Raw genomic sequence first — 18917 nt, 5'->3', positions numbered from 1 at the left:
CGCTCTCTGGCTTTATGTTGCCCACGCGTCATCGCCATGCCAGCCAAACTGATGTATTTTAGTCCTTCCTTGTCCCCACACCTCTGCACCTCCATTCGTGTGGTTCCTGCATTGTACTTGTCCCAATAATTTTCTCCCCTCAACGACCAGCTCAAGTTTCCCTCTCCGGGTCTCCATGCTAAAAATCCAAACTACCAAAGTCGACCTACATTCATGGGGTATTTATGTGTGCGGTATCTGTAAGTGTAGGAAGGGAAGTAGAGGTCACGTGCGGCACAGTAAGGTGAGTGGGTCTGAGAAAAATAGCTTATTTTCTTTGAGTCTATGGAGGGAGACTAGTACAATCTGAGGTGGGTCAGGTGTGGGCTCAGTTTCTATGTTCCCACTGTGCTCACTTTCCCACCCCAACTCTACTCTGGGAGATGGTAAAGCAGGGCTGCCACTGAGATGTCTGCTTGTTGGAAGAGATGAAGCCCCCCGCCTGCCCCCAGAGACAGACTTCCTTAACGCTTCCCTCTGAGGGTTCCCGACACACAGGCACCAAACCAGAAACCAGAGAACTGGGCTCATTCTTGTGATGAGAAGAGTGGCTTGCCTGCCACTTGTAAAACCACAGGAAGGATATAAACTCTTGGGAAATGTCTTTTTCCCCACTCCTTCACAGATGGAGCCTCAGTGGACCCAGACTCCAGAGCTGAGGAAGGGGAAGTGCTGCGAAGCAGCCCTCTGAGAGCACGTTTGAGGAAAACCAGACTCCTCAAGCCTCAGGACAAGCGGGGTACAGAACCAGGCCCGAGTCAGGCACCTTCAGCGGTCGCCCTACCTTCTCAGGCTCAGGGCAGCCAAACCCCCAGTCGCCATGGGGTTGTCAAGATCCTGGCTCAGAAGTTTTCCTCCAGTGCCTTCCCTCCACTATGAAAACCATGGAGAAAGGGGCCCAGCAAGGTGGAGCATTTACTTGTGCTGTGAAACCCTACGGACCACTCAGCTTCTCTGCCTCTGGGACTAGATCGTGACCTATTCCTGCTGCGGCAGGGACAGAGAACCTGCCTTTAATTTCTCTCCTCTTCAAAAGCACGTTGGATCAGCTCAGACTTACCCAGTCTTCCCAGGAGCCACTGGGATTCTTTTTCTTGAAGGGTTCCAGCCTTTTCAGAATGGTCTGACAAGCTTCCTAAGAACACATGCCCATACACCAGACATATCAGTCTTCCGTATTTCCTGGCCCAGGCCAAACCCCAAGGGCCTCAGCAAGGCTACCTCCAAGTAATGCTGTGCCCAAGGTGCCACTCAAATAGTCTTGCCACCGTCTTAAGAATGACTGGGTGGCTTCCACTCCAGGACCCTGCCACAGGAACTGGCATTGGCCCTTGCTGGGAGAACACCCGGTTCTTAGGCGACAGAAGATGAAATATTTGAGGGAACCCAAAGGAACTGACTTCTCCCATCAAACTCTTCTGTTAATTACAACCCCTATGTGGAAAGAGAAGTAAGTTGGTGGGACCCGGCCAGCTGCAAATACGAATTCCAATTTCAGTTCATGGTCTTGTGGCCAGTTCTAACACTGGGGAGTATGTCTTTCCAGAACGCCCCCTGGGACCCTCCAAATCTCCTCCCCATCCTACACTCATCCTTCTTGACTTTGACAGAAGTGATTGTGGCTTTTAGGCCTCTCTTTCAACTTGGTATTGGGAGGAACAGCATTCTCTTGGATAAGACAGCCAAGGGCATGGCCACAGCCAAAGAGCCTATAAGGACCATTCCAGCTTCCACCCCAGGTAGCTCTGTGGGCCCAAAGCACTTGACTGGCCCTCAGCTCTGCTGGCTCCCCAGGCTCCTTACATAGACGGCCTGTCCGTTGAGGTCAGTGCTGACAGAGGCAGCTGTGGGAGAAGTGTTAGGCACGGTGTTTGTGCTTGTCTCGCTGATGTAAATCTTAGAGGTGGGGATTTTCAGTGTTCTGCTGGCCACCTGAGAAAAGGAGACAACATCACTTTCTCAGGGAAGGCTTGGCATGGGGCTTGGTTGCCTTCTCCCCAAGACCATTTCAGGTTCACCATTACAGGCAATAAAATAATTTTATAAGCTATGAGCCTATTGAGACTGGGATGTTCTTATATCTGTCTCGATTTGAAGCAGAACATTATGGAGTGATTTTGTTGCATAAAAAAATTCATAATCCTAATGGTGACTAGCAGTGCTTTTTAAAGCTAAGCTTGGCTTTTTAAAAAATCCACTCTGGCCAGTCCATGAACTAAGCAGGTGTTCCAACTCTACTCCAGTTCCAACATCCTAGCTCCTCTGTGTGGGAGAAGCCTTTATACACACAACACAGCCTCTTACACAGTGTTAGGGAAGGTCACCAAAAATATGTGACCTACCGGGGGGCTCCCTGGGGGCTCAGTTGGTTAAGTGTCTTACTCTTGGTTTCATCTCAGGTCATGATCTCACAGTTCATGAGTTCAAGCCCCGAGTCAGGTTCCGCACACTGACAGTGCAGAACTCTCTCTCCCTCTCTCTTTGTCCCTCCCCTGCTCATGCTCTCTTTCTCTCTCAAAATAAATAAATAAACATTTGTTTTAAATGTGACCACCAGTTGACCCATGAGCCAGACTCAAAGGATCAGAGGCTCCTCACCACTTCCCCTGTCCTTGGAATGTGGGTTCTGCTTGCCTTTCTGGCTCCCAGGGGCTGCTTCTATGACACAGCCTGGAGATGATGACGTGGGATTGAGAACACCTGCACAGTAACTTGGCTAAACCCAGTTGAGGCCTCTCTCCCTACAAACTTTTAAGATATGGTGGGCGGGGGTAGGGATCCATTTGTCTTGCTGCCACCCAAGGCAAGCCTCTCAGGTAAGTTCCCTTTGCATCTTAAAACTGTGACCTGCCAACCTGGGCCTCTTTTTTCTGTCTGCCTCTGCCCTCTGAGTACAGGGGCCAGTTTCAGATTACTCCCAAGAAGTTCCCGAGCAACTTGTAAACCAACACAACCCCACGGCCCTAGAATGTGGGTAACGGAAGTGACCTGAGTGGTCACCCAGCCAACCGCTTTGCACTGAGGAAGACACAGAGGCCGAGAGGGGAGAAGACTTGCCCGAGGTCACACGTAAATGGGCAGCAGAGCCGGGACCGACCACAGCTGAGGCCGGCTTCTGCTTCTAAGGTGTGCTACCACTCACTTGCTCATAGCGTCCTCCCTCACGTGGACGCCATGATGTCGGAGAGCACCCCCCCATGTGCAGGCTGCTCACCTGGACCATCTTGGTGTGAAGACCTTGGCCCATCTCAGTGCCTCCATGGGTCAGCAGCACAGAGCCATCTGTATACACGTGAACCAGGGCTCCTGCCTACAGGAAGAGAAGGATTCCAAACACAAAATTGGGTCAATCCTAACTCAGCCAGATGCTTGGGGCCAATATTTCTGGAGCCCAGGAGAAAGAAAACTGGAAGCAGCATTTGGATTAAAGCCTCAGACTCCAATTAAAGCACCGTGAATCTTGTGATTTAATCATGTAGCCCTTCAACAGTTCCCGAAAAATTTCCACTCTCTCTCTTTCTGTGTGTCTTCCACAGAGGGAAGGAGGTCAAATGTCTTTGTGCTCATTCTCAGATGAAGCCATAGGATCAGAAAGGCAGAGTAGCTGTCTGTAGCCCTTTAGTCAGGAAGAAGGAGACCTGAGAGTTGACCCCAGATCTCTGAGTCCCATGCTGCCCTCACTGACCTGTGACATCCTGGACAAATGGGGATATGCAAGTTCAAGTCCATTTAAACAGCAGAGAGCCCCTCCACTCTGCTCTGGCACCAGCCACAACGGCCTTTCCCATGTGATAGTGCAGACAGAGAGGGAAATGGGGCCCCAGCCCAGTGGAGAGGCACAAAATTATACAAGGCAATTACCTGATTCAGAAAAGGAACAGTGAAGCTTATTCCAAACTTGGTAGGAAGTACGGACAACCCTCTCTTCTTCCAACAATTCTCCCTGGAGAAAAAAAAGGAAGATTCGCATAGAATATTTTCTATCATGGTTGTGTCAGCTTAGATGTAGTTTCAGTCAACATCTTTGTAAAGTTGGAACAAGGCATCCTTGGAGCTGCCCACATGGTACTTATCATAACTGAGTTGTGCCCCAGTTGGGCAAACCAAATGAAAAAGGGGTGCGATTTGTGTTCTTCAGCTGCGCTGAAGGAGGACCCATCCCTGAGGGTCTGCACTTGAAAGTATCAAAACTTCCTCCCAGAGTGGAGCTCAAACAGAGTCAGGGTGCTGTGACTGTACCAGGGAAGACAGTCACTTATGACACTCACTGATGATAGTGGTAACACCTTCTCTGTGCTTTCTGTTTGGTTTTCTGGGTAACTTAGTGAGGAAAGAGGGCCAGTGTAATTACCCCCATTTTACAGATGTTGAAACTGGGGCCTAAGAAAATGGAGTGACTGTAAGGTCACAGTGATAGATTCATGCTAGAGGCCGCTGCATCCCTGTGGTGTTCTTAGTCCTCGGCTGGTGTGCTCCAACAGTAGATGAGTGTAAAGGTGAACCATATCGATGGGCTATGATACTGAGTGCAGCCTGTATATGCCCATCTGCCCCCAGGCTGAACAAATCATTTGAGTATCTTAAAGAGATGGCTGGGGGTGGGTCAGCAAACTCAGCACCCTCAAGCACCTTACTAGCTTGGTATTATGAGTATCGCAAATGTGCTGTAGAATATGAAAACCGAGAGAATGCCAGAATATCAGACTCCTCCCCTCCCGGTGCTTACTCGTTGAACTTGTCAACCTCCCTCTTCCGGGCATGATACTGAGAGCTTGCTAGGCATTCCTCCCAGCACCTGGACAAGGTGAACCCCTCAAGCTTCTGGTTGAAGTGGGTCAGGTCCCCTTCCTTATACATGTTTTTCCTTCGCACCTTTGCAAGGAGAGAGACACTGAGGCCTTGTTGGTGGCAAGAGATGAACGGATACAACCTAAAGTTAAGGTTCCAACCCCTCTCCTCTGCCCCCATGGGAGATGCCCAAGACACAAAGCCAATGTCCCCTCAAAGTAGGTTAACCTGTGCCACCAAATTCCCAGCTTACCTCCTCTGCCGGCAGCCCACAGGTCACTGCGACTTCACTCATCCAATGCTCAGCAATGAACATTCCCTGGGGCCCCCCAAAGCCCCTGAAAGCCGTGTTGGAGGGCAGGTTGGTCTTGCACATCCGCCCAGTGCCCCGGATGTTGGGGATGTTATAACAGTTGTCCATGTGGAAGAGAGCTCGTTCCATTATCTGCAGCAGAGGAAACCAAAATGGGGGACAGCAGTGCACCGATTTCATTGGCTCCTCAAGAAAGGGATGTTGAGGGCTGCACCCATCCTTGCCTTTCCAGCCCCACTGGTCACTGCTCCTCCTCAGGCCCAAATTATTTCTTCTCTGGTACTGCAACAGACTCCTTACTGGGCTCCTGGCCTCTGTGTCTCTCCCTCCTCTAATCTCTGCCTCAAACTACAACATAAGGTCATTTCGTGTCAACCTCTTGCTTAAAAATGGCACTTAATCTCTTCGGAGTAAAGTTCATACATCTTTCAGCATGGAACTCAAGACTCTTTATGACTTTTCCCCAATATATTTTTTCCTCCCTTCTGACTACATGTTACTCTCACCTGACATGCCCGCCCTCCCCTGCACCTTTCCCATCTACTAACATCCTCATTCAGTTCCTCCCTGGGGAAGCCCTTCCCAGAATCCCCAGTTAGGACTGGTCAGTTGCCTCTATAAAAAAAGGAAGATAAGAAGAAAAGAAAAGAAAAAAGAAAAGAAAAGAAAAGAAAAGAGAAGAGAAGAAAAGAGGTGATTTTATGAATTATTTTTAATTTTTTTAATGTTTATTTATTTTCTTGAATGATAGAGAGAGCACAAGTGGGGGAGGGGAAGAGAGAGGGAGACAGAATCTGAAGCAGGCTCCAGGCTCAGAGCTGTCAGCACAGAGCCTGATGCAGGGCTCGAACTCACGGACCACGAGATCATGTCCTGAGCCAAAGTTGGACGCTTAACCGACTGAGCCACCCAGGCACCCTTGAATTCTTTTTAAAGCAGTTTCTTTTCCCATTGAATTTGTATGGCAAGTAGTTTAAAGAGTCAAATACTTCATGGGGTACATTTTTGAAACTTGCATGTCTGAAAAGTCTTTCTTCTCCTCTTACCCTTAACTAATGATTTGGATATATATAGGATTCTTGGTTGGAATTAGGTTTTCCAGTTTCCCTCAACATTCTGAAGGCATTTTGGTAGTGCATTTGAGCTCTCCAGTATTGACAAATCCAATCGATGTCTTTCCAGTTCTTGGAAATAGTTGTGTTTTTCTCCTCCCTGCAAGTTGTAAAATCTTTATCTCCAGGTTTCTCCAAGTCACAGTGATATAACTTAGCATAGTTCTATTTTCCTTCATTGTGCTTGTTACTGGATGGGCTCTTTTAATCTTAAAATGTATGCCCATTAGTTTGGGGAGATTTCTTTTTATTTTCAATATATGAAGTTTATTGTCAAATTGGTTTCCATACAACACCCAGTGCTCATCCCAAAAGGTGCCCTCCTCAATACCCATCACCCACCCTCCCTTCCCTCCCACCCTCCATTCCCTCCCACCCTCCATCAACCCTCAGTTTGTTCTCAGTTTTCAAGAGTCTCTTATGCTTTGGCTCTCTCCCACTCTAACCTCTTTTTTTTTCCTTCCCCTCCCCCATGGGTTTCTGTTAAGTTTCTCAGGATCCACATAAGAGTGAAACCATATGGTATCTGTCTTTGTCTGTATGGCTCGTTTCACTTAGCATAACACTCTCTAGTTCCATAGTTTGGGGAGATTTCTTGAGTTACTTCTTGATAGTTGCCTCCTCTCTCTTGTTTCCATTCTTTCTCTCTAAAATTTCTATCGTTTGGGTCTCCTGGACTAGTCCTCGAATTTCGTTGTATTTTCTTTCCAATTTTTCTGTATTTTTTTTCTTTTGTTTGGAGAGATTTGCTGAAGTGTCTTTCAGCCCTTTTGCTTTCAGAGTTTTATCTCACCAGAGTTAGTTTTTATTCTCCAAATGCTTCTTGTTTATGGCCTCCTATTCTTTCTTGAAGGTGTAATAACTCATCTTCCTGATGAGATCAATGGCAGCTTTTATTTGTTCATTTCATTTTGGGTTTGGTTTACTTCCCCATGTATATTCTCTCTCTCTCACAGGCTGTTTTTTGTGCCCTTGATTATTTTAGTCTTAGTCATCCTAGATGTTTTGAGTATGTCTCAATTAATTCAGTTTTTGCTTTCCCTTAGCACTCTGTCTAACTCGTACTTCTATTTCATTTTGTCTATTTTTTAATTTTTTTTTAACGTTTATTGATTTTTGAGACAGAGAGAGACAGAACATGAACAGGGGTGGGTCAGAGAGAGGGAGGGAGACACAGAATATGAAACAGGCTCCAGGCTCTGAGCTGTCAGCACAGAGCCTGATGCGGGGCTCGAATCCACAAACTGCGAGATCATGACCTGAGCCGAAGTCGGACGCTTAACCAACTGAGCCACCCAGGCACACCTCATTTTGTCTTTTGTTATCTGTCTCCCCCACCGTACTGTGAACTTCCTGGGGCAGAAACAATGCCATCTATTCTTTATGTTGCCACCCTAGGCGCTCAATAAATGTTCGCTGGATTGGATTTAAAAGCTTCTAAGATCTTTGGGGACAAGCACTGTATCTTTTTCAACCTGATTTTTCCTACAACACGAAGAGGCCCAGGTTGCAAGTGGTGAGAAGACTAAATGTGTTGCTTTCTTTGAGCAGTTTTTACACTGCATCTGAAGTGTGAAGTTTTATAATGGAACCAGTTAGCCCCTAGCAAAGAGGAGTGGCATGGGGAGTGGGGGCTAACAGGAACTTCTGTTTGCCCTGAAATGTCTGACTGGCTTTTATAAGAAAAATCTACGCGTTTGTACCTAGTATGGTTATAAAATTTGGATTTAAAAAAGTTATAAAAAGTAGTACCACAAAGGTAACTGGTAATTTCAAAATTAATAAAATTAACACAAAATTAACACAGATTAACAAAATTTCATGTCTACACAAGACTAGTATGAGAATGTTCAAAGTAGCCTTACCCGTAAAAGCTGAAAACAGGGAACAACTCAAAAGTATTTTAAGTGGTGAGTAGAAAACAAAAAATGGCCTATCCATATAATGAAATATTATCAAGAGAAAAGAATGAAGGACTAAGGAATCTTAAAACATTATCCTGAGGGGCACCTGGCTGGCTCAGTCAGAGAAGCGTGCAACTCTTGATCCCAGGCTTGTGAGTTTGAGCCCCATGTTGGGTGCAGAGATCACTTAAATAAATAAAACTATAAATAAATAATCAATCCTGAGAAAAAAAGCCGAACACAAAAGATTACACAGTGTAGAGTCTATTTATATGAATGGACTACAAGAGGAGAATCTATAAAGACAGAAAGTAGATTGGTGGATGTCTGGGCTGGGTAGGGGGTGAGAACGGGAGTGACAGAAAGAGATCACGTTCAGGTGATGGAAGTGTTCGAAAACTACAGTATGATAATGGTAACATAATTCTTAATATTTACTAAAAACCCTTAAATTGTATATTTCAGTGAAACTGTTACCAAAAAAAAGAAGACATTCGATACTTAAAATTCAAACATCACAAAAATATGTTACAAAGAAAATGACAGTGAGTGCCCCTCCCTTCATCCCATCCAATCACTGTTTAGTGTATGTCCTTTGGAATTTTCCAGGCACATCATTATATCTATACTAGAGGTATATTCATCTTACAGACACATACATACAATGTCACCATACTCTGCATAAAGTTTTGTAACTGACTTGGCTGGCTTGGCAAAATATCTGAAAAATAAGGAAGGATTTCCTTTTCTTTTTATTATTACTATGATTTTTTTTTTTTTTTTTTTTTTTTACGCAGGACTCGATCTCAGACCGTGAGATCATGACCTGAGCTGAAATCCGATGATGCTTAACTGACTGAGCTACCCCGGCACCCCAAAGGAAGAATTTCCAATCAGAAAAGTAATAGGATTATCTCTGTGCTTTAGAGCTTAACCAGGGGTGGAGAGCCTCAAGATGGGGACCAACGGGGAGGCTACTGCAATAATCCCAGGCAGGAAGTGAGGAGGCCTATGCCTGTGGGGCTGTAGGGCCTGCCCGTGACCTCCCAGTCACCCCCCACCCAGAGGCATGGGTGCACCCTACTTACACTCTGGGAGAGATCCAGGGTGTTCCCTGCATTGCTGTAATGCTCCACCTTCAGAGCCACAACCCTCCCAGTCTTCATGAAGCCAACCTGATGAAAAGGAGAGAGTTCTCGATAGTCCCTTTCCTCTGCCTAACCTGAGTCATCCCCTCCCACTCATGCTACCCGGAGGAAGCAGAAAGAACAAGACATCATACCATGAAAATAAGGTCACCAGAGCTAACAGGTGAAGCAGAGAGGACCTGACATCTCTCCAGTGACGCTCCATGGGTCCTCAACCCTGGACACACCCTCTCCCCACGCTCCCCCTTCCTTCTACCTACACTGGCTCTGATTTTACGAGAGGGAGTGAGGAGGCAGAGAAGGGAGAGCCGGGAAGAGAAACAGAGAGATACTGGAGATACGCCTCACACATTTTGGCCAGCAAGCCACAGCAACCAGGAATGTGCACAACAAACAGGAATGTGCACAACAAGCAGGAATATGCTTTCACATCCCTGACCTTAGGTAGCCACCAGAACAAATTTTACAGGCCGTTTCAGAAGTAAGGACCTGGGACTTTCTTCAGGTCTGCAAGAATTTGGGAAGAAGGGAAATATAATCCCTTCGGGGGAGTTCAATCATGAAACAAAACGAGAAGAGGTCACAGGGGGATGTTCAAAGCCACCTAATGGAGAGAAAGGGCTCCCAGACTGGGATCTGTCAGGTTGTACTAGTGTTTAGAGGGACAGGATGCTGGTCATCCACAGAGACTCAGCAAAGGGACCGCCACCCCTGGTCTGGTGGAGCAGGTGCCCACCCTAACAACCTGGAAGCATTATTTCTCACTGTAAATTACAAAGTAGTCATTCTGGTCTTTGCATCTGGCTATGAACACATTAGGTCATTCTGCAGGAGGGATTTATCCCAGGGCTGCTGAAAACTCATGCTTCAGACCCCAAGAGGAGAAAGACTAGGTATGGGGCAGAGAAAATTCACAAAAGGTGTAAACACCATGCTGTGACCTCACTAGGGAAGTGGCCGGCCAACATCGCCCTTCTATGTGGCTGTTGGCAGATTTAAATTTTTCTCATTGCTATTTCTTCTTTGAACTTCTACAGGTATTCGTGAAAAACGTAAGAGTACATCACAGGATCCCTGGATCTTCACCTCCAGGTTTCCCAGTGAGATGGCATTCCCCTTCCGCCCTGACATAGCTCCCGACAACTAGAACCTTGTATCTGGCCAAGAAGGGATGTCTGCCACCAGTTATCAGCATGTCCTCGTCACGATCCAGCATGCAGCGCACGGGGCGGCCCGTCCTAAGGGAGGGATCAGAAGGTTAGAACCCTGGGAGCTTCTGCAACAGCCCAGTCCTTGGGTCTCAGGGAGGAAGCATGGGAGACTTCTTTTTCCACCTGGCACACAAGCAGACTGGGGCTGGGTTGCTTCACTCTCTAGAAATAAAGCTGCTGGACATATGGGGAATGTAAGGATATGATGTGTGCCCTTGCCTTGAGGGCCCTCACAGCCAGGCAGGGGAGGCTAAACATGGATCCATGCATCGAACACAAAGAAACACATGGTGTTACCCTCACCCCAATGCCCAAGAGTTCTAAAAGCAGAAGGCTGTGAAAATTCAAAGCAAGAGAAATCTACTTCTAAAAGGGAGAAATCCAGAAAGCCTTCTTGGCAGAGGCATGCTTATTCTCCTTCTCTGAGCTGGCTAGGGGGACTCACTTGTATGCAGCCAGAGCCACTGCTGTGGATACGACAGTGCTCCGGGTCTCTTTCCCTCCAAAGCCTCCTCCCATTCTCTTCACCCGGACCAAAATCCGGTTTGCCGGAACCCCCAACATGTTTGCAACAAAGCTCTGTGGACAAAAGAAAAATTACTTGCACTGAACACATCATCTGGACTTACCTCACCCTGACCTAGAGTCGCCCGCCCTCCGCAAGCCTAATTAGTGCCGTCAATTCTGAAATTCCTTGATTCCTGAATCCCCCTCACCTCCCCAGGCAGCCCTTGATCTCGAGGTGCTGGAGTCTAACACTCATTAGTCACTGCAGACTGAATTCAGACACTTGTTTCTAGCAAGGGGGGTCAGCGGCTGGCCACAGCAGACTTTCAGAGCCAAAGTTCATTTCATCCAGCCAAGAACTGGTGAGTTGTGGGGGTAGGACCAGCTGCCCAAAATGCTGGCCAGTACTGTCACCTTACCAGCAATAGAGAAATGGGGAGCCGCCATATTTGAGCTGCCACAGATAATTTAGTGGTCTCTGTGGCGATCACTAAACCCATCACCCACGTTTTACAGATGAGGAGCCTGAGATCGGATATGATTTGACCAAGGCCATATCTCACTGGAAAAATAAAAACCAACTCTTATTAGATGCCATCCAAGTAGTAAACAACTAGTCATTACAACACCCTACCAGGCCCATTATATGGAAGAGGAAACCAAGAAAGGTTATGTCACAACTCAGTGACACAAGCTTGTTGGTTGATAGGGTCTGGCTCCAGGACCACTACCCTCAGATCCCCTTCTGGACCAGCCCAGATCTCCCTTTTCCCATGTCCTACATCACCAACTCCTAGTTGGCCAGAAGCTCCCCAGTGCCATGCCCAGGCCCTGGAGCTGACCCACAGGACGGTACCTGGGTCTTCGTGGTATTCTGTGTAGACACAAAGAGTTCCATCTCCCCTGCCTCGCCTTTGGGGACAGCGATGGTGCAGTGAGTCTCCAGGTAGAAGTGCTCTTGGCCACCAATGTACAACTCGCCTGGGGAGGCAATGTGACCCCCACGGTGATCCAGAGTTTGCTGAAGGAGAGTGCACTTACCCAGGGCCCTGGGCAGCAACCAGCTGCTCACACACAGGTACCTCTAGGTTCCCAGCAGGGGTGAAAAGGGTCTCAAAGCCTTAGCCACCTGTGGGAGCCAAATCCCCCACCCCAACAAAGAAACCAGAATGATACCAAAATGCATCAGGCATGAAGCTTTCTTTCACTGCAGACCTTCAAACTCTTTCATAAAATTTGGAGCATGGTAAAGAAGGAATTAACAGATGTGACTGAAAAGCTAAAAATGAGAGCACCTTCTGGAACGGAAGCTATTAGGCCAGTTGCAGAGTTGACTCACCAGTGGCTTAGGAATACACTATGGACAATGTAGGAAACAATACCCAAAGGGATGTCACCAGCAGATGGGTGCCCCGCAGGCCCACAGGGAGGGCCAGGACCTGTAGCCACTAATTCCCCGGACAGCCTTCTAAATTTGACACACTCCCAGCTACCCAGAACCACATACACATATGTAACCTGGAGACAGGAGGTGGACATTAAGATGGCAGAGGGTCTAGGGGCACCTGGGTGGCTCAGTCAATGAAGCGTTCGACTTCGGCTCAGGTCATGATCCTGGTTGGTGAGTTTGAGCCCTTTGTATAGGGCTCTGTGCAGACAGCTCAGAGCCTGGAGCCTGCTTCCAAATCTGTGTCTCCCTCTCTCTCTACCCCTCCCCAGCCTATGCTCTGTCTCTCTCTCTCTCACACACACACAGAAAAATAAATAAATATTTAAAAATTTAAAAAATGAGAGAGGGTCTTTCCCTGCCAACTGTCCACTATTTTGCTACAAACATCAGGAGGACTCTTCTGTTAAAAATTCACTCCCCTGCTCCAGGACTCAAGGTCCAGCTCTTGAATTTAATTCATAAACCAGGGCCAGCCCATACCCCAGGACTGTATGGCACGGCCGTACCTGAAACAATGTTGTCTGCTTCCGAAAACCCCTTCGTGAGGTTTCCTTTCTCTATCTTCAGCTCAGGCTCATAAAAGGAGTCTTTTGCTATAGCATCCTGAGGACCACAAAGACGATTCAGTGACCAGACTTTCAGGAGAAGGAAGGTCATTCCCACCAGGGGGAAGAGAGGTTGTTGCAACCACCCTCCCTCTTCTCACACAGGCATCTGTACAAGGGTCCCACACAGACTTCAAGTAAGCTTGCATGTAGCCTGGGGCCATGTGCCTCCATTTCCTCAGAGATAGTTGGACACGCTTGGATCTTGAGGAAAAGTAGAGTCCCTCAAGGAACCAACGGGAGCTGGCATTGGAAGGAGGGACCTAGTCTGGCCTCTGGCAGACTGAGTCTGGGATCATGATGGGGAAGTTTTCTGAAGACCACACAATCCTGGGGCTGAAGGGTTTACCTCTTCCTGTCTAATCGAATCCCACCTGCTGCTGGAACCCCCTCTAAAGTATCCCAGTAAAGGTGCCTCCAGGGACAGGGGGCTCACCCCTCCCCATGCAGTCCTTTCTCAGTTACCTCTATTGTGATAATGGCTGGAAGATCTTCATAGGTGATTCTCACTGCTTGAGCGGCTCTCTGGGCATGTTCTCGGGTGTCGGTGACCACAGCACCAATGATGTGCCCAATGCAAGTCACCTGGGAACCGAGCCAAACTGTTAAAGCATATAATGCACTCCTCATGAAGCAAACGATTTTGGATTGCCCAAAAGGAAGTCCTTGCCCCCACAGTTTCCTTAAGGGACATTCAGGAATGCCTCTGGGATCTTGGCATGTCTTTATCCTACTGTTTGGGATTATGTGCTTCTTCATTGAGGGTTTAGAAGTAGTGGAACTGGACTAGGACTTGGAGATCACGAGTATCAAGATGGCAAACTCGATTTATCTCAGGGACCAATTTCGTGATTTACCGCTGGCAGCTTGTTGAGAAGTTGCCCAGGATAGACAGTGGTGATTGATTAGTCATGACGCCATGAGCAGCAGAATGGGAGGTATGGAAACTTGATGTCTATTTGCTAACTCATATGCACTCCAACACCCTTGTTCTTCAGGTGAAGAGACGCAGACCCAGAAGGCAAGATCATGGTCTTGCCTTGGCTCGTTAATAGACCATGACTAAATCTCAGGCCCTGGCTGCCGGTTCCATATTCTTTCTAGCACCCCTCTCCCTTTGAATTTCTGTTTCCAGATTTACACCAAAAGTTTCTCAAAGGCAGCAATCATGTCTTACACTTCATCTAGATGGCCAGAAGCAGTACTTCCCAAATTCTGGTTCTCAGACTTGATAAATAAACCAGTTTTTTGTTAGATTTTCAGAACAATGATTGTCATTTTCTCACCACTTAATGATTCCATTCCTTCAGAGGCATTTTTCTTCCAAAAATCCCCAAACATGAACCAAAAAAAAAATTGTCCAACTCATCACTTTGCAATATGAGGTTTCTGACAGTGGAAAGCTATACTGTCTCTGATAGTTATCTCTTGAGGACCCAGTTGAGTTGTTAACTTAATTGATTGGGCTGTGGTGGTTTATCCCAGCTAATTCTCACTAACCATCATGTTAGCAGTAGTCTTAGAGGTTCTCGAAATTTTCAAAAGCAATTTGTTCTCTTGTTAAATGGAGTCCTTGTGTCTCATAGTTGTAGTTTTTTATTCTCTCTTTCTCTTGTACATTAATAATAAAGTGAATATGCCCTTAGGCAATGCCAACTCATCTCCAATTTGCATTTGAACTGTATTAAAATTGTCAAGTGACTTCCACCCTGAAAGTTTCGAAATGTGTGTGTGTGTGCCTGTGTGTGTCAAAACTCCATATATGCTTGGGGCGCCTGGGTGGCGCAGTCGGTTAAGCGTCCGACTTCAGCCAGGTCACGATCTCACGGTCCGTGAGTTTGCGGTCCGTGAGTTTGAGCCCCGCGTGAGGCTCTGGGCTGATGGCTCAGAGCCTGGAGCCTGTTTACGATTCTGTGTCTCCCTCTCTCTCTGCCCCTCCCCCGTTCATGCTCTGTCTCTCTCTGTCCCAAAAATAAATAAACGTTGAAAAAAAAATTTTTTTTTAAAAAAAAACTCCATATATGCTTGAGAGCAATAGATGAATTTTCGTATAAGTGAATTTTCAATACACATAGTGACAGTATTGTGATTTTTATTCTAGTAGTTTGTTTACCATATTTTTATTTTCTTTTCACAAAGGAGTTATTTATCCCCTGAAGAACCTAACTGTCAGTTTAAAAAATAATCACCAATCTTGTTTTAATACCAGTTTGGCCTGGAGTCATCCTAACACGTGCAACAAGCCGCCAACAATGAAATAAACAAGTAAACACTAAGTGAAAGTTAAAAGTGCCACCAGACCGATTCCATCCCTGTACTGATCGCCCTGCACGATGAAGGCCACAGTATGTACCAATGTGTAATCTTTTGAAGATTAGGGATTTGGAGGAATGAGCACAAACTAAAACTCAAGTGCCCATTCCACTAACTTCATATCTAAAAACAAAATCCAACACATACCTTATCCTTTGCAAACACCATTTCATCATTACCAATTCCAGTTATATTACTCCCAGGAACATCATCAGCGGAGATAAAGCAGACAAACCCTGGCACCTTCTGAGCTTCTGAAGTATCTATGGACCTGCAAGAATGAGCACAGTGAGGGGCTCAGGCGGGAAACTGAAGCAGAAGACCCACCACCAACTGGATACCACTGTCCTCATGTTGATTTTTCCTCCACTCAAATTCCTTCCTTCTCCATCCACTAGTCTATGCTATCCTTTCCAGATTCTCTATTCTATCCTATCCTACATTCCATAGGCTATCCTACCCTATCCTATTCTGCAAATGCTCATGAAATACGTACCCTGTGAAGGCCACCATGCTGAGTGCTGCGGAGAACAGAAAATGAACAGGACAGGCCCACCCCCATGGACCTTCTACTATGGAACCACATCACAGTGAGTAGCATTTACTCTTGAGAGCTCCAGCTCACACCCACATCACAGCTAATACCCACACAGAATCAACACTTTTGGGCCCTTGCTGCACCACTGATCGAATGTCCCTGAACATCGTCACACAGCCAAATTTGTCTCCCCACCTTCATGAAGCTATCCCAGAAGAGCAGGGCAGCCCAGCCATCATCAGGCCCGAGAGGGAGAACACCTGGAGACTGTTTCACTAATAACAGTCTCAGCTATGTTCTGCTCACTCTGGCCCGGGCCCCCAAGGGGAGATAGAGCAGAGGCACCTCATAGAAAGGTATGGAAACCACTCTGAAGAGCCAAGCAACTTCCAACAGGCAAACCCACCAGAGCCCGGAACGTCATCATCATTATCCTCCTTCTACATTTGGGGCAACTCAGGCTCAGGGAAATTGAGTAGCTTTTCCAAAGTCACCCAGCCAGAGAGCAACGTAGGTGGGATTAGGACTGAGGTTAGGTTATGAAGAGCCAAAGCCAGGTCCTCGCTTCTTTCCAAGTGCATGCAGCCGGGAAAGCCCAGGTCATTGCCATTACTACAGAGCCCCCCACCCTCCTCCATCCATTCACACATTGCTCAGATGGAGCAAAGAACGTAGACAATGTGGATCGTGGCCAGTGTGGTCAGTGTGGGCTCAAGACAAGGATAAAGCAGATGAATTTACCCTAGAGATGGCAACCACATCATCTGAAACAGTTTTTTTTTCAGAGAACTGGAAGACTTTACTTACCTGTTAAGTTTTCTCAGTGTCTAGGTTACCATTTGTGGAGCCTGTCTCCAGGCAGCTAGGAGCAGCAGAGGGAAAAACCAGTGATGGGGAGACGGGATCCCTAATCCAAGCAGTGGCAGCACCCAAGGGAGGGTTTCTCCTAGCTGCTCTGTTCAACAGGATATGTGTCTGATGCCCACCAGGAGATCAATGCAGTCTCTGGCCTGAACATCAAGAGGCAGCACAGCTCGGTGCTAATGCTGCCTGGCTTCAAACTCCTGCTTGGCTGCTTACCAACTCTGTGCCCTCGGGCACGTAACTTACCACCCTTGTGCCTCAGCTTCCTTATCTGGAACATGGGGATCATAACAGGACCTGCCTGTAGGGTTGTTTTGAGGAGTAGAGGTGCCAATGTATGTAAAACGCTTTAAAGGCCGCAGCAAATATTAAGTGCCACGTGAGTGTTGGGTATTAGTATTATTATAGAGGTGGCGATGCTTGTCATTTGGGCTTTCCAAATTCAACAGACAGGCACGGGTGGCTCTTCTCTGCTAGGTCCTTTGCAGACTCTGTCACTGATCATCATGAAAACACCCGGCTATGAATAGAGAAACTGCGAGCTTAGGCATCCCAGGCCAAGGTCACAGCTGGTAAACACTGGAACAGAGACTCAATCCCGGGTCGGTCTGACTCTAAGGCCACGCTCTTCCCCTTAGTGCTGACTCCAGTTCTCCTGAAATACTGCATTGAAGTTTAGCCCAATATCAAAGTGCAGAGCTGACCTGCTCCTGTTAAAAGCTCCTCACTGCTTTTTGGCTCAAGTGCAACGTCCCGGTTCAGCATTCCGAGGCTGTCCTGTTCTGGCCCCTGCCTATGCCTCCAACAGCATCCCCTCACCCTGCCAGGCACCACTGAGTCCCTAACCTCTCCCGCTCCTCTCCAGGCTGGTTTTCAGGTGAGTTCCCAGTCCTCTCTAGACTGGAAGGCCCTGGAGGAGCCTCCCAGCACCCTCCTCCCTCAGGATATTTACTCCACTCACTTGATCTTGGCATGGGCCCGGGTGCTGGTGACCAACCGGAGGGACAGCTCATTCTCGTAGCGAGGGATGTCGTCACAGTACACGGCCTCCCCAGATGCTTGCATGGCCGCGGCCAGGTGGGGCAGGGGCCGACCCACCATGTCCTCCTCGCACTGACCCTTGGGCACCTCCTGGAACAACATGGTCATCAGTCAAGCTGAGCTGCATAAGACACTGTTTCCCTACAGGCCTGGGGAAACTGCAGGGAGCTTCAGGCCAAAGCAAACCTGAGTGAAGACGGAGGAGGCAGGAGGGACACAGGGCAAAGGAACAGAAAGGCAGAGCAGAGGTGGTCATAGTGTCCCCATACGGGGGGAGAAAGAAATAACTAAACAAGAACCTCAATGTGCACTCATGGGGGGTGGAGTAAAAAGCTGGTGCTACGTGCATCCAATCAAACGGTATGCAACTATTAAGACATACTTTTGAAGACTTTAAATTAGAAGGCAAGAATGTTCACATTACATGTAAACACAGGACATAAAACATTGTGTGTGCGTATGATGATTTGAATTCTGTACGGAAAATATGTATGTTATAAACATAGCATGTCAATGTCCATATATGCGTAGGAAAAAATGGAAAGAAGTCAACAAAAATATCATGATTTTCTCTTGGAGGTGGGATCTTGGGTCATTTTTGTTTTCTTCTTTATATCTTTCTGTACTTGCCAAAGTGTTCCAAAATGGATTTGTAACAAAATTCTGTTGCATGTGGTTTTTCAAAGACATAATAATAATGGCTAACATGTCACTGAGTATTTAATATATCCCAGGAGCTAATCTAAGCTATTTACTTTTACTAACACATTTAATCCTCAGAACCATCCTAGGAAACAGGTGCCATCATTAGGGACACTTGCAGGTGGGCACACTTAACTTGCCCAAAAGCCACACAGAGGAAGTGACTTGTCGAAGGTTACACAGTTACAAACTGGCAGAGTTTGAATTCAAGTCGTGGCAGTGGAGCCCAGAGTTCACACTCTGGACCACTAGCCTCTACTGCATGGTTCCACAATTTGTGGCCTGTGGGCCAAATCTGGCCCACTGCCTGCTTCTATAAATAAAGTTTTATTGGTACATACCACACACATTCATTTATGTATTACCTCTGGTTGCTTTTATG

At 47.1% G+C, this 18917-nt stretch overlaps 1 protein-coding gene across 1 annotated transcript in view; it reads right to left on the bottom strand.

Annotated features, from left to right (window-relative positions):
* Positions 1-18917, bottom strand: part of LOC115510968 (xanthine dehydrogenase/oxidase) — a 60517-nt gene that overhangs the window by 7885 nt on the left and 33715 nt on the right. Inside the window, exons 17-30 of the mRNA XM_030311364.2 lie at positions 17754-17923; positions 15538-15661; positions 13543-13662; positions 12979-13075; positions 11879-12003; positions 10961-11094; positions 10455-10542; positions 9245-9331; positions 5081-5272; positions 4766-4911; positions 3901-3982; positions 3254-3349; positions 1843-1971; positions 1100-1174 (exon numbers count right to left, since the gene is read on the bottom strand). Coding sequence (XP_030167224.1) covers positions 1100-1174; positions 1843-1971; positions 3254-3349; positions 3901-3982; positions 4766-4911; positions 5081-5272; positions 9245-9331; positions 10455-10542; positions 10961-11094; positions 11879-12003; positions 12979-13075; positions 13543-13662; positions 15538-15661; positions 17754-17923 — 1665 coding nt within the window. The remainder of the gene's footprint in view (positions 1-1099; positions 1175-1842; positions 1972-3253; positions 3350-3900; positions 3983-4765; positions 4912-5080; positions 5273-9244; positions 9332-10454; positions 10543-10960; positions 11095-11878; positions 12004-12978; positions 13076-13542; positions 13663-15537; positions 15662-17753; positions 17924-18917) is intronic.

The sequence above is a fragment of the Lynx canadensis genome, chromosome A3, assembly GCF_007474595.2.
Source record: "Lynx canadensis isolate LIC74 chromosome A3, mLynCan4.pri.v2, whole genome shotgun sequence".
Lineage (NCBI taxonomy): Eukaryota > Metazoa > Chordata > Mammalia > Carnivora > Felidae > Lynx > Lynx canadensis.
Note: the sequence above shows the minus strand (reverse complement) of the source record. Positions and strands in the feature narration are given on the sequence as shown.